The sequence below is a fragment of the Anthonomus grandis genome, chromosome 4, assembly GCF_022605725.1.
Source record: "Anthonomus grandis grandis chromosome 4, icAntGran1.3, whole genome shotgun sequence".
Taxonomy (NCBI): domain Eukaryota; kingdom Metazoa; phylum Arthropoda; class Insecta; order Coleoptera; family Curculionidae; genus Anthonomus; species Anthonomus grandis.
Window position 1 is genome coordinate 37,925,654 of NC_065549.1, and position 24,085 is coordinate 37,949,738.

Below are 24,085 nucleotides of genomic sequence, written 5' to 3' on the forward strand. Positions count from 1 at the left end.
TTGAATTTTATTTTAAAAGATTGGATTGATAAATTAATTAGGTTTGTTGGTACTTTATTAAAAATATTTGCTGCATTATAAGGATATGACCTCTGAAACATGGCACTATGATGAAGTGGAACCGTAATTCTTTTAGAAAACCTTATATTTAAACCATGAACAGTGTCCCGAAAAATTAGCCTTTCTTTAAGGGAGACAGGGGAAGATGTGTCATTAATTATTTCCAATAAAAACACTGCAAAATGTAATATCCTGCGCATATCCATTTTAAGCCATCTAATATCTCTATATAAATAAGATACATGGTCAAATTTTCGGAGTCCATAAACAAATCGAACGCAAGCATTTTGGACCCTTTGAATTCTTACCCGACTTTCCAAATCTAGACAAAACCCATAAACTACGTCAGCATAATTAAAATGAGACAGTACAAGGGATTCACATAATTGTTTTCTTAACTTTACATTTAACATATGGCGGTTATTATACAATGTTTTCAGGGACATAAAAGTTCTTTGAAAAATTTTTTTAAGGTGTTATCTTAATCCCTTAAATCTTAATTGTTCATCCAAAATAACCCCCAAGTTTTTACCGTTGTTTACAAATTCCAATCTTGTATTATCGAAATTAATATTTATATTAGATTTTAAAAACTCTCTTTGATTTTTGTTACCAAATATCATAAGCTGGGACTTATTAGGATTTAATTTTAAATTGTGATTTTTTGAGTTTAAGCCTAGTGCTTGCAAGTCTTCATTTATGAGTGATTCGGCCTCTTTATAGTCGCTGTAATCAAAACAATAATAAATTTGCGTATCATCAGCAAATGCCTGAAGCTTGCAATATTTAAGCGATTTTAAAACATCTGAGGTATACATTATAAAAAGCAAAGGACCCAAAATAGAACCCTGCGGTACTCCACAACTAATACTTACTTGTTCAGACTTTCTGTTATCGGAAAAAATCGTTTGATATCTATTAGACAAATAGGATTTTAAAAGCAAATAGGAGTTATTATTAAAACCGTAGTACTTAAGCTTAGCGCACAACAAATTATGGTTAATGGTGTCAAACGCCTTAGAATAATCCAACAGCACTAAAACGGTATGCATGTTTTTATCACAAGCTCTAAATAAGTCATCAGTTACATTACAAAGTGCTACCGAAGTGTTAAAATGTTTCCTAAACCCACATTGTGAATTTGGTATTATTTCATTAGATAAGCAATAGTTATATATCTGATTATAAAGAATTCTTTCAAAAATTTTCGAAACGGCAGGCAAAATACTTATAATGCGAATGTCATTAAGAGTTGTAGGAGTAGACATTTTAGGCAAAGGTTTTCCCATTGAAGTTTTCCATTGATCAGGAAAGTAACTTATCTCTATGCAACAATTTATAATGTGGGTTAAGTACAAGTCAACAAAGGGGCTACAATACTTAAGCATTAATGAAGAAATTTCATCGGTACCTATCGCAATTGTTTTTATATTATTTAAAATTTTGTTGACCTCATCCGAACTCGTTAAATGGAAACTAAACATATTCGCATCTCTATAAAAGTTATTATTATAATAAGACGTTTTTTCCTCACAGCCTGGATTGACTTGCGCAGTTAAGTCAAAAAAATTACTTATCTCATTGGGATCAGAGAGAAACGACGGAATTAGACCATCCTTATTCTTACAAATATTAAAACTTTTTAGTGCATTCCACAGCTGACTCGGTTCTCTTTTATTTAAAAAAAGTGAATCGATATACTTCCTCTTCTCTCTCCGAACCCGAGACAAAGTAAAATTTCTTAAACCTTTGTAAGTATTCCAATCTTCCAATAGTTTTGACTGTTTGAATATACGCAAGGCATCGTCCCTTTGTCTCATAAAAATTTTTAGGTTTTCTGTGAGCCATGGTGCTTTAGGCTTAGTAATGCGAGATTCTCGGACAGGCGCATGCCTATCGAAAAGGGTTAAAATAAAATTATTAAACATAGATATCTTCATATTAATGTCATTTCCGTAAAAAATATTATCCCACGGCAAATTGTGCATGTCTGCATTGAAATTGTATACATTAAAATTTTTAAAACAACGGTACCTAACAATTTTTTGACTGCAATTTATTTTTGCTAAATTTAATTCACAATATATAATTTTATGGTCGGATACGGCATCAGCCGATAACACACCCTTATTAGAAACCAACAGCACATTAGAAACAAATATGACATCTAAAAGAGTACTTACATTTGCCGTTACTCGTGTGGGCTCTTCATTTACTTGATGTAGGTTGTAGTTTTCAAAAAGTGTAGTAAGTGGATTTTGAAGACTCAATAAATTAATATTAAAGTCCCCTAAACAAAAAGTTTCTTCTACAGCAGGATAAAGACATGAAAATATATTATCAAAGTCAGCGGTTAATGCACTAAAATTTAGCGTTGGTGGCTTGTAAAAAACACAAAAGCCATAATACTTATTTCCCAACCTAATCTTAAAAACAAGGTATTCAAGTTTAGGATTAATATTAAAATCAAAAGTCAATATATCAACTTGATATGTACATTTAACAAAAGCAGCCACACCTCCCCCCCTGCCGACTCTATCTTTTCTAAACATTTGGTAACCCAGAATCTTAAATGCGTCAGAATCATCCCCCTCAGACAGCCAAGTTTCAGACAACAAAAATATCTCAAAATTATTTGCTTCTATCATATCACGTAATTCAGCAAAACCCGTAAAGATAGATCTTACGTTTAAGTGGTCAACTTTGAATTTACTAGTAGTCATCATCCAGTAACCAATTTGATTCTTATTAACAATAATATATGTATGTATAATTATAGGAAAAATGCGGAAAAATTTAATGTTATGCAAGCTCGAAAATATATCAGTGTTTCCCTATACAGGTATATATAAATAATAAATAGCTTAGCCTAAAAACAAAACAATAGAAAACAAAATAGAAAAAACAGCGCTTCCACACAATGCCCCGGGATTATTTTGTAAAAAAGAATAATTATTCATATAGAACCAAAACCAAGCAAAAAAATTAAGCAAAAATCGTAATAACTTCATGCAATTAAATAAATTAATGTAAAATGTTCTATTCCATATAATATCTACGTATATCTCCTTTTCGTGGGGTTCTTATGCAAAGTATCCGAAAGATCAGATAGATTCTTTTTTTTTCATAGATATACATAGGCTATGATGACCTGTAGGTATAAAAAAATACCTTCAAACATTTTTTTTTGTAAATAATTTACATAGTTTTTTAATAATTAACTTATTAGTGATTCTTTGATAAAATTATTATTTTTCTATGAGGTTTATTTTTCTTTTTAATAGATTCAGATTGGCGGTCCTTTTTCTTGTCATTAACGTTCTTTTGAGATTCCCATTTCATTTGTTTATAAAGCATTGTTCTTATTAATATTTTTAATAATTTTTCAATATGTTCGGGACATAAGTTAATAACATTTATATCGATCATTAAGTAATAACCTTTAAATTGATTTCATTACACCATTGTGAAGTTTAAAATATTCAAGATAAGTGTAAAATTTTGGGTTAGTTCTAAAAATTCATTTGAAGGTACTTTCAGGCAGGAAACATTATTTTCTTCTGCATAATCTTTATTTAACAAAAATATTTCCTTTTCGTCGTTTATATCAGCATTGTTGTATGCAAAATATCCTGCAACATATACATTTGAACAGGTTTCTAGTGTTACCTCATTAGATACAGGTGATGATGACCCTTCTTGATGTGTTTCTAAAAGTGCATTAGAAATTGTGGACGATGAAGATGCTTGAAAATCGTCTTCTTCAAATTCTGCTGGTAACTTTTGGAATTCCATCGAAAATGTTGTATTTTCTTTTTCTTCTCTTAAGTCATCTAAAATTAGTTACTCCTGAAAATCATCTTCACAATTACTGGTTTCTAATGCCTTTTACAACCTAATGTTGATATTGGACTGCAATGTAATTCTAAAATGTTGAATACTAGGTTTTGAATTGTATCCACATCTATTTCTAGCCACCGAAAAAAATTTCCAACGGATCTTGATTTAGATGACCGGTTATAAGATATTTACAGTTAAATTCTGAAAAACTCTGAAGATACTCCCATAAACTAAGTATTGATTTGATTGTCCATATGTATCCATTTAAACAGTAAATATTATTTCTTTTTTTGCCGTCTTCAAAAACTTCGATGGTTTTAAAATATTCCAGCCCATTTTTTAAATTGTTTAATGAAAGTTGGTCCTTAGTCGATAAAGGACGCCTATTTGGATTTGCATCATATAAAACTCTACTATTTAAAGAATCAAAAATGATATTAACGTTCTCTACAAATCCAGCAGTTTGTGCTGCCGTTGATTGAGAAATTGGGCCCAATTTCTCAATCAATGGTGCTGCAGTATTGCTTGTAAAAGCATGCAACTGAGAAGCTGACCTCACAGCTGCAGCCACTGAGTGGGAAAAAATTTGTACTGCATATTTTACCCTCATTTTTGCATAAAAAGGCGGCTTTATATGTTGATCTGTCAGTTTTGGCATCATCCTTGTAGTTGTACTTTTTTGTCCGCCTCGTAAGTTTTAAGAATATCCAGCCAAGAAACTAAATGCCCGTTTACCAGAAACGTTAATTTTAAGTTTTATAAAATTATTTCTTATGCTCTTAATTAAATGAGGAACATCATATATCGTAAAAATCTTTTCGTTGTTAATTTTTACTATCGGATTCATTTCTGAAGCTCCTAGAGTTTTCAAGGCATTTCGATTATTAGGTCCCTGATCACATACTAGTGCTACAGGATTAAATTCTATTTTATGTAGTCCCTGAACAACATATTTAATTAGTTGGGAGAGGGTTTCTCCCTTTACCGATGTTTCGGATGTAAAGTAGCAAAGAGGAATTTTCCAGTTGTCAAAAATTCCTCTTATATAAAAAACTAATCCTACATTAGCAATGCCCTTTTTACGCCCAAGAAACCCTAAATCCTCATAGCCTTCAATATAGTCGTGGCATTGATTGTAATCTAACTTACAGTTTAATTTCGCAAGTACAACTTTTTTTTCAAAATCAAATGGAGAATATGTACATAATATATCAGAGTTGACTTTTTAGACAAAAAAAATTGACACAAATGGAAATTTATTAAAATTTTATTAAAATCGACTTGGCAGTTTTAAAGTTATGATAAATAAATAAAAAAAAGCTTTTATATTATAAACATTAAAAAAATTTTAAATGAAAGCTTTTTTTTAATTTTCAAATAAACCATTTTTTTCTATTTTTACTCCCTGTATCTTTGTGATTATGTTATTAAACATTTTTAAGAAAAATTTCATCATGAAACTTTCAATTTTATTTATCTATCCACATATTAAAATTAATGACGTTTGAACCTAAGCACCCAGTATACCTATGTAAATGTACATAACGGTACTATGTAAGGACCTATGCATAGGTAATATAAATGCTAGGTATAATAATTTTTACTTATATTATTAAATTTATTAACCCTTAAAAAAAAAAGCTCATACTTGCTACATACTGACATATTAGTAGGTTGTAAGTATAGTAAGGTACTACGTACACATCATAAATACATTTACATATTTAGAAAACAGCCTGATAGTTAATACCTATAAGAACCTACCTAGTGAATATTAATATAGGTATATTTCATAAATGAAAGACTACTACCTTTACTTACCTATATTTTAAAAAGCTTAGGTATAAACCTATAAATAAACTTTTTGAAATGTAACCTAGGTACCTACCTATTAAAATTTGTATAATTATTTCAATTTAATAGACCTACCTTTCCAGAATATAGGAGCAGCCATTTTCTGTAGCAATGATCTTCCACCGCTAACATAAATTTGATCTTTGACAAAATGTTTCTCACTAATAACTTTATCTTTAAGATCCCCTTCATCCATTAAAAAAAATTTCTCGTTGCCACAGTTTTGCACCCACTGCGCTAGTATTTCCGGCCTTGCTACAGGAAATTTAAAAAATTTTACCGTGTTACTGTTTTTTTTGCGAATGCTACTGCATGCACGGTACATGCAAGCATTCATTTTGATGCTCGACATAACGAAATTATATTAAAATATCAAAAAAAAAAACACACGAAACACTTAATATAAAATAGCAAAAAAACGCTGTGCAAAAACTCCTTCCAATGCATTCAGTACCGATAATACGGCTTCATTGATGTTTTTAATAATATTAGTAATCTCGCGCACCCGCGCTAGTAGAGCCATCTATCCGCGGTATACTTTTAGTGGCACGTTTTCGCCCGTAATATCGCGCATCTTCTCAATTTGTCAATCAACGGCCCGATTGACAGCTTAGAATTATTTTAAATTTTTCTGAGAAGTCACTAATTTGTTCGGAGATTAATTTTTCAATAACTTTTGACATAGCCGGTATGCTGATAGGTCTAAGATCGTTAAGACTAGCCAGTTCTGGAATCGGCCTAACTATGCTCTTCTTCCAGATATCTGGAAATACACCCTGCAATAGACATGTATATATTATATTTGCTAAAAGACCTATTATGTATGGAAGGCATATTTGAAGATCTATACCAGAAATTCCATCCTCCCCGACAGCTTTGGTATTTATTTGGTTTATGAGTTTTTCAATCGTATAAAACTTATTAATCTTGTAAAACTGTCGTTTGCGGGAAAAGGTTTTGCACGGCATCTAAAATTATAGAGCAATATAATTAAATAAACATCTTTATACTAAAAAAAATAATTAATTTTTTTAATTGGAAAATAAGTGTATGCTCTATTCTCTCGTTTTTTAAATTTATTTATAATTTAGGTTACTCAAATTATATAAAAGAGGCTATTCTTGGGGAAAGCACAAAAGTGTAGTCTCTTTTATAGCCCTGAAGATGAACAACCCTTACCATCGCAGAGTCATTCTTCACATCACTGATTAACAGGCTAACGTAACCCTTTTATAATTATTTCATTAGTCTTTTCTTTTAAATTTTGATGCTTAAGTTCAATAAGTGTTCAAAATGTGGCTAGTTTTTGGCCAAATAATAATATAGGCGATGTTCAAATTCCTAACGGACATTTTCAAAAACATGTTGTGGGATATCATGGCAGCTGTCGATGATGCGTTGACGAAGTTCATCCAAACTTTCAGGGTGGGGAGTAAACACAATAGATTTGAAATGACCCCATAGAAAAAAGTCTAACAGCGTTATATCAGGAGATCTAGCAGGCCATTCTATAGGCCCCCTTCGCGTTATCCATTTATCTGGAAACTCGTCGTCTAGCCATTGCCGAACGGGAAGAACATAGTGAGGAGGAGCGCCGTCTTGCTGAAAATATATTTTAGCCTCATCAAGTATAGGGTTTCCATCATCATCGATTTGGTTTTCAATGGATTTAGTGATATTATTGATGGTATTTTCCAACATATCCAAATAAATGTCTCCATTTAAATTTCCGTTAATAAATAATGGCCCAATCACTTTATTTCCTAAAATGCCTGCCCATACATTAATTTTCTGAGGGTACTGGGTGTGCCCTTCTACAAATGCATGAGGATTTTCATTGCTCCGATATCTACAGTTATGCTTATTAACAAATCCATTTAGATAAAATGTGCATTCATTGCTGAAGCAGATATTCTTTACCTGATTAGTATTATCGTTAATTGCTTCAATCATTTTTTTACAAAAGTTATCTCGCCTATCGAAATCTTCTTCGGTTAACTCTTGCAATATTTTTATTTTGAATGGATGAAATTTATGAAGTTTGGTAACTGTGTGAACAGAGATTCAGCGTAATGAAATACCAGTGGCAGCAACAATTTTGCGTAATGAAGTATTGGGATTTATTCCAAAATGACCCAAAACTTTAACTTGAGCGGCTTCATCCAAAATTCGCCGATGATAACGTTTTTTATTTGCAACAGATCCAGTTTCAGTAAACTTAGTAACAAGGTCCAAAACATACCTATGCGAAGTTATCTTCTCCAGATGTCTGGCGTTAAACGAGCACATTGATTTTGGGCACCATAAATTAGAATAATTTCCACTCTTTCGGCTAGTATGTAATACTTTTTGGAAGTAAAATCTTTAATTTAACAAATAAATTTTCACTATTCCAAGACTGTCACAAATGTAACTGATGGCAAAATAAATTCTTTATTTTCCTTGGCAACTATAAATAATTAAGCAGGTAATACAATAAATACAGTTTGCCCAGGATATGTGTGTTGATGAAAAGAATGCGGAAAAAAAATCACTCTCCACCTGTTTCTGTTTACAACCAAGATGTTTATCTCTATAAACATTTATCACTGTTTTTATAGTATATAACACACCGACACTGGCTGGGAGATGTTACTAAGACTTAGCAAGCTCTTAATAATAACTGTATTTACTTTCCTTTCCGAAATTTCACTTAAAAACTCAAATTTAAAACAGGAATTCTAACGATCCGCATTAAGTCCCAGGAGAACTGAAAATCTGAAAGCCATGTTGCCGATGTTATCATTTCGCGGCTTGAGTAAAGTCGGCTATGATCGAGTTCTAGTAGCCAAACGTGCGTCGTGGTTGTCGTAAGGGGTCGTATACGTTTAGGCGAGTCTGTTGTGCCTGTATAAAGTCGTCCTTGTGATTTTTCTAAATTACATGGATGTGATATATAGGAAACCTCTATGCTATGATAAAATTTCTACGTTATTGGAAGAAACCAAGTTTATCCGTTTTTATAAAGGTGGTGATGTATCGTAATAAATGCGTTTACGATGCAATATCCGAGATATTTCAGCTATAACGTTTGAAATAGATATTATACAATACTGCCGTGCTAAGAAAGAAGAGCATAAGTACCATTTTGCTACTTTTGAGAAAAAGGCATTTAAAGTTTTATTTTTGTATTTTATTAAAAGTCTTTCGTTTTATGGCAAATTCTACGGTTTTTTTTTGCCTACTGAATTCCTTGCATGTGTTTAACTATATCTTTAAAATATTATCTCTAAATATGTAAAAGTTCTTTCAAAAATAAGAAAAAAGAAAAGCATAAGGGTATCTAATTTTTATTTTATGCCAACATCCCTAGAAAGAAAAGCATATATCGCCTAATCGGTACATATGCTTTTCTTGGTAAGTATTATAAACCCATACAGATTACAACGTACATAGTAAAATAGGCTTAAGCTCCATTTGATTTTAATTGCATTGTATGATTTGAAAGAAGCCTAAATAATAAAAAAAGTATATTTTTTTACTAATTTATAAGGAAAAATACATATAGAGATTAGTACAGTAAATTTATTACTTAAAAACATAAGATTTATTCTCTTAAAATATTTGCTTAACTTAATTTTAAATTAAAATGCCTTAGAGTCTAATTAAATGTTAAAATTTGGGTTTTATTTGGAACAGCTTTTATTCATCATTTTCGTCATTATCAACAGGAATATTTTGATTATTTTGGTTAACTGGCAGTTCCTTCCAAAAATTTTGTTTATGTTCTGGCATTAATTTAAGTAATTTATTATTAATAGTATTTTTTCTATCAACAGATATGCCTTTATTTTGATCCAAAGGCTCTGTTTTTTTTAGTTGAGAATTTCCTTTTAAAAATTTTTTTGGTAAAAACTCAAAAATGTCTTCTGTCCCATTTAGTTCTTTTTTAAAATATAAGCTTTTTGATCCACGTTTAACTGATATTTCTTTAAAATCTCGGACTTGGACTTAATTTGGTAAGTAGAGCTTAGCGATGGCCAGTGACAGAAATCGTCTTTCTTCATCTCTTTTACGATTGGTTTAACAGAACTGCAGTTTTGAACTACATCGCAAAAATCTTGAAAATCATAAACTCGACCTTGCTTTCGAAGCTGCTTTTCCACAAGGTGATGAAAGGAATCAGCTGCCATAAACGTGTGTCCAGGTTCAAAATAACAAAATGTTATAGTATTTGCACATATTTCATTTGGGTTTATAATGTAAATTAAAAAGCTGAACAAGCAATAGTTTTTGTTTTGTGCGGTGCAGTTGTCCGCCCAAAACACTATATTTTCATAGTCCCTCGCATAAGTGGTTAAAAAATTGTGGTATGTGCTAGTGATATCTTCTTTTTTTCTTCCAGTCACTCCCTCATGCCAAATTGCAGCAAATGGCGGTCTTTTTTTGTTAAATTTCCCCAAAGGAACGAAACTTTCATTGAATGCAATTATTCGGGGAGTGAATATAACCTCTTTAAACGCCTCCAAACGAGGCAACATAATAACTTTTTGTAAGTCCACACTTACATGTAAGTCATTAGATGAATTAAGTTTTTCGCCGGCCCTGTATTTTTGTCGAGCATCATTAGCCCTTTTTAAATGGATTTTGTGGTTAGAACATTCACCACATTCATCGGTCTCATTTTCCGAATGAGAGACTTCATGAAGTTTGTGAGATTCACACTTCTCACATTCTTCATGCCTTAGTTTTGTGAATGCTATATTAAGGTCATTCACAACTACTTTACGGTAAGATTCATAGCTGCAGGACGAATGACCATAAGTTTGTAAAAAGTTTGTATGCATACCTGTTATTGTCAAATCACTAGGCAAATATAGCTTTTTGGGGGCATGCTCTCTTCGATAATGCGATATTGTAGGGCAAAATGACATTACATGTAAATTTATATTCTCTGTATTTACTTTTTTTAATTGGTTATTATGTTTTCCCCTTTTGTCTTTTGGAGGTGTTATATTTTTTAATAGAGAACCATTATTTTTTTTATAGCCAAGTGTACCAGCAAAAAATTCTTTACATACTTTAACTCGTTCATTATTTGATGTCTTTAAAAAGTAATAAATGGTTTTATTTCTTTTAAAGGTACTGTGGTTTTTTGTTTTACGTATTTTAACTAAACTTTCTTCGCACATATTTGATATAAATGTTTTTCTTGACTCATAATTTAAAGCCCAAAATTTTTTATTTATTTCCAATCTTCTTTCGCTTATAATTTTTTCCTTACACTTGTTTTGGCAATTGCAAGGTGGCCGTACAACGTAAGATTGAATTTTTTTCGCTTTTCTAATCTTGTTACGTTCTTCTTTGGAATGAACATATCTTTTTCTTTTTCTCATACCAGCAACCACAGCAAAGTAATCTTCTTCTGACGATACCTCACTTTCAGATAAATCGATATTATTCTCGACATTTTCCTCTGGGGTTCTAACATTGTCTTTATTACTTATAATATTGGGATCGGCGTTTTCGATATTCTCGTTTAAGTCTGATCTTTCAAAAACAGATAAATTAATGTCTTGTACACTCACATTCAGTACATCCGATGTCAAGAACTCATTAAAGCTGTTATCACTGTCATCAGTGGTGTTGGTGTGAACAATATTTGGGCTTGAAGTTTTCAAAGACAGCGCCATAATGTTTCGCGATCGCATACTGGATGTTGATGGAATAGTCTGCAACAAAATTTTCACAAATGATAATATGTGGTACTTACGTACTATCGGAGACTTAAGTCATGTCCCTACACATCACCTTACAGGTTATATGGATAACTGCAAAACACGACAACTTAGCGCTTAGGAAAATTGTCAAATGAAAATGTCAATATGGAAAAGACCATTCCTGTTGATAGTATTAAGGCATGCTTAGCAAGAATGCCAACTGTAAGATACAGCATAGGGACATGACTTTTAAGTCTCCTATAGTACATGTTTTACATAACAAGGAGTTATGAAATTCAAGTAGGTATCTCTTAGAATAAAGTCTATACAAAATAAAATCCATTTAGTCAAATGTCGTGTTTTTCCCGGAAATCTCGGATATTAGTTTCGAATACTTATAAATCCAGGATATATTTTAGGTATTCGGGATTTTATTACTTTTTAAAACGTTAGGTATTTTCTTCCAAAAGTCCAAAACGCACAATTTTGCCTCCATTTAATCGGCCCTGTAACTCTTGCGGTTTTCGAGATCCCGTATGTAAACACCCTCCCCGAATTTGAGACACCCTGTATAGTTAAAATTAGTAGCTGCACTAAAAATTTTTCGGTAAAACATTATAAGAACCTATGTCTTAATACCAACTTTTAGTCCCATAATTATGATAAAAGCATGAAATATTTTTAATTGCAATCATTTGATTTGTAATCACTTAAAAAAAATAATAAAAACATTAATACTACTTACCATTTTACGTTCCATCACAATTGCATAAACAACAAAAAAACACCAACAAAATGAGAAACCAGAGCAAAACAAATTAAAGCCACCTACACGAACGTCCGTCGTCTCTTACCAATTATTAATTTGCGACTAACGCTTATTCAACAAATTATGTGGGCCTGTAAATACATATAAAGAAAAGCATATGCGGCTATAGCTGGCACAAGAAGCACACACGTTCAAATGGTTTGAGCTAATTCCATAAAAAGAACAGCATAAGTGCCCATGTTCATGGTTACTTATGCCATTCTTTTTATGTATTAGAAACAAAGTTGGTCTTTATGCTTTTCTTTTTATGTTTTTGAATAAAAATATTTAATGGAGTATGCACTTGTGCTTTTTTTAATTAAAAAAAATCGTTTAAAAAATTTTTTTTTGGCAATTTTTTTTTTTTATATGATCAGTCAATCCCAAAAGATTCCAAAAATGCAAAAAACAGAAATTTGAAAAAAATCGACTTATGCTCTTCTTTCTTAGCACGGCAGAATACCATGGACGCTACGTTAATATCTTATGTGTAGATAACGTAAAATTCATATATCTCTAAAAACATAGCCGCGTCAGTACTTTTTGTTAAAGTACCATTATAACAGAACTGTTGCGTTTTTAGGCTTTTAACAAAAGAATGTTTTAAAAATTTCTTTAAATTAACGCTTCAAAATGTAAAACACGTTGCTTAGTGGAAGAATTTCAAAATAATTTTAAAGGGCACGGTATTTTAAATACTACTATTATGACTTATCAAGTATGTCTGTATAAATTGTATAAAATTTGTGTTTTGTCATGTAACATATAGTGCTTTCATTTCAAAACGATCCACCCTTAATAATTTCTTAAAAAAAAAAAAAAAACACGTAAATCTAGACATTTTTGCTAACTATTTGCTTACACATTTACCGATTTAATTTTTTTTGTACCGTTGAATAGAGAATTTTACGCTGCCTACTATGATGTATCACACGATGGGGGTTCCCATTTGACATATTAACATTTTTTGATTTGATTGACAGAACTTCAGTAAATGCATAATTAAACGTCCCCCTGTATATCTAATTTGACGTGTTTTTTTTTTCTTGGTGGATCATTTTAAAATGAAAGCACTGTATATTACGAATATAAGTATAGGAAAATACGTAGTTATAGTAACACCTACAACAGTTCTTCTAATTTCTTGATTCTTTGAATCAAATATTTTTTTTGTATGTGAGGATGACGATAGTTGTGAAACTATAGAAGTCGTTGAAATGTGTGCCCAAAGACATTCTGATAAAATTACAAAAAAATAAAATAATGTTAATAGGAAACTTCTAAATTATAGTCTTACTAAGAACTTTTTATCCAGCATTATAGTTTTTATTAATTTTTTTTCTTTTTAATTCTAGAGACATCATGACATAACAATATGCGCTATCTGTTGGTCTTGGATGAAGTCAATTTGTTCCTTTAAAAGTCGATATTTTAAAATAGAGGAATACTTAAATTGGTACAGTCTAAGACAGAATAATAAAACTTTGAGTAATGAGGATATAGAAAATATATTACGTGAAAAATATCAGCGATTTATTGCTACAAATTTTGAGTATGATTCTCATAGAGTAAAACAAATTACAGTAGATCCTACAAAAAATAAAGATTGTGTTACAGATAAAAAATATATTTTATACTCAAGTGACCAATCAACTAAAGTCGATATTCCTACAAAACTTCCAATAAGTTTTTACAAGGAATACTTTAAAGAAAAAGGAGAAGTATTTTCAAATCAGGGAATTGAAAAAGCAGAAGTAGTCTCAAATTTTGTGCGATTTTTTCCCAATAATAACAAGTCTTTATCATGTTATGACATTGATGATGAATTCGACGAATTTAAAGAGAAGGAAAATAATGATTATGGCGTTATTACTATAGAAGATGACAGCTTTAGTGAGCCAACAAATGTAACACCTATTACTGCTAAAGATTCTACTGTAAAAACGAATAAAATCAATGATAACTTAAATCACATTAGATCTGATCATATAATCAGTTCCACCGAAAGAGAGTTGCCAAAAAATGATGGCGATGATGATGATGGTTTTCAAAATAGAGTCATTATATATTGTGAAAGTACCCAATTTATTGAATTAGCAAGAAATATGAGGAATAACCAAGATAGTATTGAGCGTGCTAATAATAATAAAGGGAGTACTTGTTCACCCTCGCAACTTAATTCTACTGTAATTACTCATAAAATACCAGATAAAGAATCTTTAGCACCAATATTATCAAAAAATAAATCTACTTCCATGAATAATGTAAGCATAGAAGAAACTTCTTTAACATATAAAAGTATTTCATCGAACAATGATATTTACGAAAATAGACTGATTATTAATGAACCTAATGAAGTGGAGTATGAGGAAGAATGTTTTTCCATTGAAGAAGAAAGTTGCTATGAGATGGTCAGTGAAAAAAATGATGTTATCGACCTTACTAATGCCGAGGACGATTTTGATGACCTGCCAAATACTGAGAGTGAAAGGTAATGTATTTTTAAAATTTCCTGTATATTTACCAATGTAATTTTTTACCAATTATTAGGTATTAATTATTAAAAACTTACATAGAATAGTATCATCTAGATATATTTTTTATAGAGGAGGATTTAACACTCTCTAAAAAAGCTGACGATTTTAAGCTGTATTGTGTCCTTAATACATATAACAAATTAATTATTTCTTTTATTAGAAAAACAAAATTTTCCAAAAATTAATGGTATAACTGAGCATAAGTTAGATATACATGAACCTGTATTTGTTCAAAATTATACTTTAGTAACGAAGTTATCTTTCTAAGTTATCTCTAGGATGTACTGTTGATATTGTCTACTAACAGCAACTTTTTAACAATAACGGGCTTTGATAATTTATTATCTGAAAAAGTATTTTTCTTTATTTAATTTGTATTTAATTCTTTACCGTCTACCATTATTCTTATGACCTCTATATGGTTTACATTTAGAGAATACCTGACAATAATGTACAGATAGTTTGTCGAAAATTACTGAATTGCTAGAACTCTGCCCTCAATATTGATTTTTCTAGTGTGTGTGTATGTTGGTCAAGAATCTCTTTAGTCTTTTCGATTCCTATATTATATAGATGCATGTTAACTCAGAATACCTACCAGAATAATTAAACTAGTTTCACTGCTATAGACTATGTCAGTTTTTTAAATCCAAAATTCACTGACTGTACTATTTTTAATTCTGGTTTCTTTGATCATAAAGCAGTACTAATTAAATGTTAATTAAAAACCATAAAATTTATTAAAATAAGTAATACTGAGCACATCTTTCAATGGCGTATTTTTACTTCTACTAGTGTAGTTATCCAGTAATTTTGAATATTTGATGTGCGGCCGAAATACTGCTGCTTTACTTGAGTCCTCTAGATGCAAAAGCGGATAAATCCACTATTTGTCATTTTGGCGTAAACCTATAGTACTATTAAAGTTATCTACTATGCATACTATGCAATATTTAAAAAGTTTAAAACTTGGTCATATCGTCGCTTTGGTTGTGAACTGTCCTAACCCACATAAAGTAAAACTGGAGCTAGCGCGCTTTCAAAAAAGTTTGTTTCCAAAAAACTTATATATTCTTTTCTAGAATATTAAAAAAAGGTCAAATCATAACAATTTTTTGATATTTGTAATTAGGTGTCATACTTGTTGTGTGGATATTTTTATTTTGAAATTATAAACAATATTTTAGGTTTTATGTGGCTTAGCCCCTTTCACTACCACAGAGCTAGTTGTTTTGCCGGAATATTTTAAGATGTGAAAAGATCTAACAATAATAATGTTATAAAATAATGATAAAACTCAGCAGTTTTTTTTAACTTTTTATTATTAATATTACTAATACAAAATGTTTAAAAATAAATTTTATTTAAACTGTCAGTTTTCGTTGTTCTCGGATTCAACTTGATCCTCATCAGTGGTTCTTAGTCCCTCATAAAATCCGTGATAAGCAGACTTTATGGAGTCAGATTCGCATAGCTTACGCAAGCCCGTTAATTTTCGTTTTTCAATTGGTATACTAGTTGTATACAAATTAGGTATAACTGCATTTAGGGAAGATACGCCATTTCTTAAAGATGCCTTTTTAACTTCTATGGAACGAAATTCAGAATCATCAAGACGTTTTTTAAAGAAAATTTTGTTAGGTTTTTCTTTCCTATATTGAATCCATTTTATTTTTAACCAATTCAAATTACTTCCATCTGTACATTTTTTTTTGTTTAATATTGCGGATTTGGAAAAAGATTTAAAATTTAAGAAATCTGAATAGTTCATTTCAGTAACATTGTAAAATGGTTGCTTAGTTTTTGCAGTTCGAGCCACTGTGTACCAACCCTCTGGGGTGTAAATATCGATTTTATTACCACGGTTTTCAATGGCAGAATGAACGCTGTCACATTCCATTTCAGAGTGTCCTGACTCCATAAATTTTTGGTTAATAATTTCAATCGGAAGCAAATGTACAGCTCGTAAAAACATGGCAGCATTAATGCAGTTACGGTTTTGTCCCGATGCTGTGTCAGCATAGAATGTAACTTCTTTTACTTCAGGGCTAAAGCCATTTAAAAGTTTCCACAAACAGGTTGCGATCTCTGACGAACCTTTGGTGCCAACCCCCTCATGCCACATAAAATTTTCAGCTTGTGCAGTCCCCAAATTATATACGGTAAAGTTAAATGTCTTTAGTTTTTGGGTATAGTATAACTTTCCTACTTGTAATGAAGGCGTTAAAAGAATTTTCTCCATATCTACGGCAAAACACAAAAAACTCTTGTCAAGTTTTGCACGATTTTTGTCGATTTGTTTTGCTTCTCTAGCCTCTGTTTTTCGGGCCAAGTGTGCATCCATACTGTCTTGCATTTTTATCTTTTCCTAATCATTTTTGTTTTTAAACTCGGCACAATAATCACATTGACCTTTTTTAGGCCGATGGAAACCAATATTGAACTCCGAGGTAAAAATATGCTTATAAAAGCTAGCTTTTTCTGGTACTACTCCAAGCTCTGCAGAATAATCTTTATAATCTAAATATATTCTATTTTCAGATAATCCTGTAGGGAGATATTCCCTCTTTGTTGTGCTTCTACAGTAATGTGAAGAAATTAAGGGTAATTTTTTAATGTGAGATCTTATTATGTCTTTGGTTGCTTCAGATTTTTTTTGCGGTGGTGATTTCTTGCCCCTTTGATCTGGCTTAACGACTCCATGTGCAGAACTTTTATCCAGTGCTGTAAGTACCTTTTTACTCGAAATTTGTAGAGTTTTAAGGAAAAAGTTTTGACAAACTTGATGTTGTGTATGTCTTGCAGTAAGTTTATATACTAAGGTAAACTTTCTTCGACTACCCTCTTTTTGTACAACGTATGAACGCTTCTTTGGGATACGCTGAACATGTTTAGCAATAAAGTTCCACCTTGACTCTTCGCTTTTTATATTATAAAATTCGTTAAAAATATCATGTCGCGTTTCATTGGAAAAAAGTTCATTACATTTGTAATGACATCTACATTTTACCTCTGCTACTGTTTTTGCTTTTTTAGGTCTTCCCTTCTGTGTCCGATATTCTTTTCCCTCCATTCTTAAAGTTTTTTGGACATTTCTGGTCCATTTTGATGGGTCACGTTTTCGTTTTCTTGTTAGCTTTTCCTTCTCTGCATTTTCGGTGACATCGAATGTTGATGTGGCATTGTTTCTTTCCATCAAAAGCCTTTTTCTTACATTTACTAACGGTTCTAAACTTGAAGATGCTTCGTCGTTATCGTCGTTTCGATTTTCTTGATTTTGCACTGAAAATTAAAAATATGGTGTACTTGATTACAATAATTAACAAACTACCTTCAACTGGTGGTGATACTCGACTGTTTAAAAATTCTTGATGGTAAGCCGTGACTGCACTCAGCCCCGGAAATTCAACGCTTTGTTCTCTGCCTAAAAGTAATAACATTTTAAACGTAATTTAAAAAAAAACGACTACTTTAAATGTAACGCAGATGCATGCTTAGAATTACAAACGATAAATATATTTATTTAATTTTTTAATTTAATTTAATTAAACTTAACTTAAAATATTAATTGAAAAAAAAAAACATTATTTTTAATAAATCACATGCGACTGCGTACTTGCGTTAAATTTTTTATACCTTCAACTGTTACTGGTGGCGATAATAATAACCCATCGGTATCGGGAATGTCTTGCCCACAATCTCCTGCAGTAACCGGCATTTTATCTAAAATGTGCATACATTTTAATAATTATCTTTTTATAAGTTACAATAAGTTAGGTATTTAATTTGTACATATTTATAATCATGTTAGATACAGAAAGTACGTTAATTACGAATTACGTACGCCTAATTCCGCACTATTCACTCGAAAAATAATTATGTACTTACCAAAATAAACCGGCGATAGTATGGTATATTCTTTTTCTTCATTATCAGAGGATTCGTCGGACCTTTCCTCATCATTTAACTGCATTTCTAGTGCTCTTTGGACTATAAGTTTACTCCTTGAAGACATTTTTTAAAAAGCACTCTTAACAATACAAAAACACTAACTAAATAAACAAAAAAACTAAACAGTCAACGCTCTAACTCAAGAATACAAAGCGCACTAAATGCGTGCAATTATTATTCCAAAACATAAACAAATAGCGATTTCGAAAGGTAATTTAGTAGACTTTGTGTGTATATTGATTCTTTTTTAACTAACGACACCAAAAAGAGATAAAAAGATACTCAGCATTCACGAGCGGGCCGAAACAGGGACGCAAGAGCCAACACAGAAACCATAAAAATGTGGATTAGTTTTATTCACATCTATAATATTTTGATCCATAACGCTTAAAAACGCAGTTGCTAAAAGTGCTAAGCTGCTTATGCCTATTCACTATATTAAAATATGTGGGTTAGATCTCTTAGCAAATTTTATGTTTCAGGGACTTTATATAGGTTGTGGCTTAGGATACTTTTAATAATCAAAATTTATACTTTTTACTATTTGTTGACAGTCTTAACTCAATTTTCAATTTTTTGTGGGTTACGACTCTTCACTACCAAAGCGACGATATTACGCTTAAAAATGCTGTTTAAGCTCCTACTAAATTTCAAAACCAGATATATTTTAAGCTAAATGACATTCAAACAAAGGTAAATCCATTGCGCTGCAAATTCAGATATATCCCAACCGTGTCGCTTTGCGTAAACGCACAAGCAAGTCAAAACAAGTTAAATCCATTTTGGCGGTTTAATACTGTTTACATTTGAAGACCACAGGGGAAAAACGTGTTAAGTCAAGAAATTTGTGAAATCGAACTAATCAGAAAAATTGATAGGTTAAAAGGTATATTATCTATATACACGGTCATACAGGGCAATAACGTGGACAGTCACCAGTTTTAACAAGAATAAATATTGGTGTACTAGGAAAGAACGTGTTAAGTCAACACCCACTCAAAGACAAGGCCTTAGTGCTTGACGCGTGACGTCATCGATGTGGGCCACCGATTTTTAAAAACCAAGGGATTTCCTATGCTAATATCTCAATATTTGGCTTATAAAAAAAAATGCTAGGAACAGAATAGAGTTCAGGAAACATTCAAAGGTATGTTTTAGTTCTGGTTGAATGTCAGGTTAAATATTATTGTGTAATATTAAATGCAGACTCCCAACTCCCCTACATCTGCGCCAAAATTTAACATATGTATTTAGGTATTTATAATAATTTTTTTATACCATCAAGTAGTAAAAAATGTAATTATATACACATAAATACATTATATTGAACTATTCCACACCTTGTCATAATTAAGAAAATTTGAAGAAAACTGTCATAATCAGGAATGTCGTATTAATTAGAATCATTTAAAGTAAATCAATTGGATAAAGAACTAAATTAATTACCTAGGACCTACATAGTCTTTAGATTCAAATAATATATTTTATATGTTTTTTTGTAAGTAGACTATTTAAAGTTAAAATAAACTTGATAAAGAACTATTATATTTTAATTAGTAGTGTTAGTGGCAGGTATATTATATATATAGCCTACTTCGTTAGGGTATCCAGTTTTCTTTTTTTATTTGTTTTTTTTTAATTGATCATTATTCTTAGTGCAATAATTTTTTAAAAGTGTATTGGATATACTTTTAATAATTATCTTTAAAACATCTATTGCATTATGACTAGTGCATCCATCAAAATGTAATACATGTTTTTGTGCAATAGAATATTTCAAAATTAACTGACACATGAACTGTCTTTTGTTATAGGTTTGTAACAATATGTCCTCAAATTCAGTCCTAACCTCCTTAACAGTCCTCCACGATTTAATTTATTAATTAGGTCAAAATTGTCTTCAACAATAAATTGCTCATTATATACCAGTTTTCCTTTTCAGCTGTCACATTTTAGCTTTTTGACTGTAACATAGCAACAATAACCATAAATATGTAATTATAATGGCAATATGTCCTCGATGCTCTGAAAATGATCATCATTTACTGAAATTTGGGACAACAAGGTTTGAATTTGGGAAAAGTCTTCTGGAGAGGAATAATTATCATCTAGGTCATAATCGGGAAGCTCATAGAACTTATTAATATTAATAGGGCCAAAACTGCGAGACTGAAGTGTTAATATAGATTGAATTCTAAGTCTCTTTTCTGTCTCATATAACTGTCGTACAGAGATGTGATAATGACAGCAGTCCATAAACAGTATTGCTGAAAGCAGTTCTTGTTTGTCGAGTAAGAGTTTTAGAAAAATTACTAGGTTGCCAAGTATCAAGCCAGCTTAATAATTTTTCTAAGAATTCAATCTTGGGATCTATGTCAATATCAGTGAGTGTTTTTTAAAAATTGGTTCTTGAAATATGTCTCGTTTATGTTTGCCTTTGAATGGGGTTTTGACATTCACAATTTTCCATCATGTTGTTATTATGTGGACAAAATCAGCAGTATCTTCAGAAAATGGTATACGGCTACCAAAATGCCTCAATGCTTCTACTACAAAAGAATTAAAAATTTTTAAAGAGAGTTTAACATTCTGTCTTTCTAAAGATGAGGGAAACAAATAAAATTTTTGGTCTGGTTTAGAGTTAAGCCAATTATTAAATACACATTTAAGTAAGTGAACTGTGTCAAATAGGTAAAATAATGGCCTCTGATTATCTATGGGATGAGGATAAACAATGCTAAGTTGGTCTGCAGTAAAAAATGACTAACGGCTTTCCCATTAATGGCATTATTATCACACTATTAAAAAACTATGTACCCAATCTCCTCTAAATTTTCAATAATTGTCTTAATAAAATTATGAAGTATGTCTGATGTAATTTTGGAGATGGGAGCTATATGAACTACTTCCTTAAAGCTGGAACACACACTTGTAATCATAAAAGTAAATGCCGAGGAAGCTAAAGACTTATGATTGACTGATGTTCCAGTGATATTACCACCTTTATAGTCCATGTAAGGGTCAATATGAATTTCATCAAAAAGTAGTGTCACAAATCTCTCATTATCCTTTAATAAACTAAACACATTTCGGGCATAAGTTAAAAACATTTTTTTTTCATCTATGTGGGGATCGGTCATGTGTTTGCTACAAATACCCATTATAGTTTAAGGATGTGGTAAAATTAGGGATCCATACCTAATTTCTTAAATACTTGTATGCATGAGGACTAATAGTATAGAAAGAAAATGTGCTATATTACGTAAGACAACAAAATCTTGTGTACAAGCATCCTAAAAACTAAAAAATTTCAAATTTATTTTAAATTTCAAATTTCAAACAAACATAACATCTAAAACACTTTACCATAACATTTCGAACATTACCAAAATTAATCATAACAAAACAGATTGAGAAAAAAAAAAGCATCTTTTTGATAAATTTCATTAAAAAATAAGTAAAGCTGTCAATAAAAGAGAATTTAGAAGAAGTAAATTAAATTATTTAACAGGAAACATAGATATATAGATATATAGATTATAGAAGTCAAAACTATTGTACTACTTGAATATCAATCTGTACCTTTCCTTTTCAGTTGTAAGCAAAGCTAATTGTTCACAAATAAAATCTAAAGCATGCACTATTTTGTTGTCTTCAATGTTTTTAAAACTTTTTAGTATGTTTTACACAAAATCGAACACACTTTTCATTTTATTTATGTCATTTGATGGTTTGACATGATCGAGAATAGTATTGCCAAGGGTATTGGTAGCAGTCTCAGTAGCAGTATTTGGATTTAAGTCACAGTCGGGGTTGTCATTATTGGTAACATTTTCCTCCAAAGGCAGGGTAATAAGAGTAAGGTCTATTGCTTCAAGTATTGCATATAAATCATCTAAACTATGGGAAGTATATGGAGTTTTAAATTTTGATGTTAAAACACAAACTGGCTCGCTATATAAAAAAGTTTCAAAAGTTTCAGCCGTGGTTTTAGTAATTCTATTGTAAAAATTTTACCTGTGTTGGAATCTTGAACTTAATATGTATAATAAAACGTATAATAAAGTACTCTTTATTATACTACCTTCAGGAAAATGAGCTTCACATACTTTGGTGTTGTTTGTGGGCTCAAAGTCATCTCTGTGTATGGCTTTTACCCACTTTCCCCTTAGATTTAGGTATATCATTAGGAAAACCGAAGACATGCACTTTAGGTCCGTTTTTATAGTTTCTGTTACAACCCGGAACACAACACTTTTGAGGCATATTTACACTTTGGTATTAACTACAAGGTGAACTAGGAGAAAAACATTAAATTAAACACGAATTAAAGTATTAAAGTTTGATATAAACAAATAAAACCGCGACCGAGAACCGGTTTTTCCGAGGATTTTTCTAGTCCGAAATTACGATTTTGCAATTTAAAAGTACGCGAAGAGTTTACATAAATATAACATACAGGTTTCGCGGAAATAAACAGTTCCGATTTTAGAAAAAAACACAAAAATGAGCTAATATTTACTGAATCCCGTCAGAAATACCGGCATCCACAGAACATAAATATAAACAACCTAACCTCTCGTTTCATCAGGTGGCACAACTAGTAGATGCGCCATTGTCAGATTTATATAGAAATAACTCCTATTGGCAAGTAACAAGGTATTAGATAAATGATAAAATTTGAAAAAATGGAAGTTTAAATTATAAAAAGAGAAATAAGGATGCACTCTTTTTTTTAACTAAATTGTAAAGTAAGAGCAGTTAAAGATATAGATTTAATTATTTTAAGATAGTAATACATCATCCTAACGTTCACGGCAATCTGCAAAGTCTGGCAGCGTTGCAGGCAGCCTCCCGTGGACGAACAACGGCAGCGTCAACAGCTGAATTCACGCGAAAATCAGCCTGAAGTGCATGGCCCAAACGTGTGACGTCACGAGCAAAATTTTTTGGAGCGCTTTGTCCTTTTGTAGAGGTGTTATTGGTTAAGTCCACGCGGTACAATGAAAAAACGTGTTAAATCACTTTTGTCATATATAATAAGCGCGTATATAAATTAGTCGTTTGGCAGTCGTTGTTTATATTTTCGGCAAGTAAGGTTAACGATACCCGCGTAAAAAAGGTTTTGTTTGTTATTGCTGTTAGTGAAAAATAATACAATGGACAATAATAATTTGAGTGATTGTGAAGATCATGAGACAAAGCCAGTAAGCACAACAAAGAGAAAATGTACGGGTCGGGTAAGAGATGCTACCAAGTTAAAGAGGCTTCAGTTACATGTAACTGGTGATGCCTGTCAATGCCGACGATACAGATGTTTTGAAAAGATAACTGCA

The 24,085-nt window shown here is 31.2% G+C and overlaps 1 protein-coding gene across 1 annotated transcript in view; it reads left to right on the plus strand.

Annotated features, from left to right (window-relative positions):
- LOC126735240 (uncharacterized) overlaps nt 1-24,085 on the plus strand; it is a 45,240-nt gene that overhangs the window by 10,140 nt on the left and 11,015 nt on the right. The window contains exon 4 of the mRNA XM_050439188.1: nt 13,617-14,752. Coding sequence (XP_050295145.1) covers nt 13,617-14,752 — 1,136 coding nt within the window. The remainder of the gene's footprint in view (nt 1-13,616; nt 14,753-24,085) is intronic.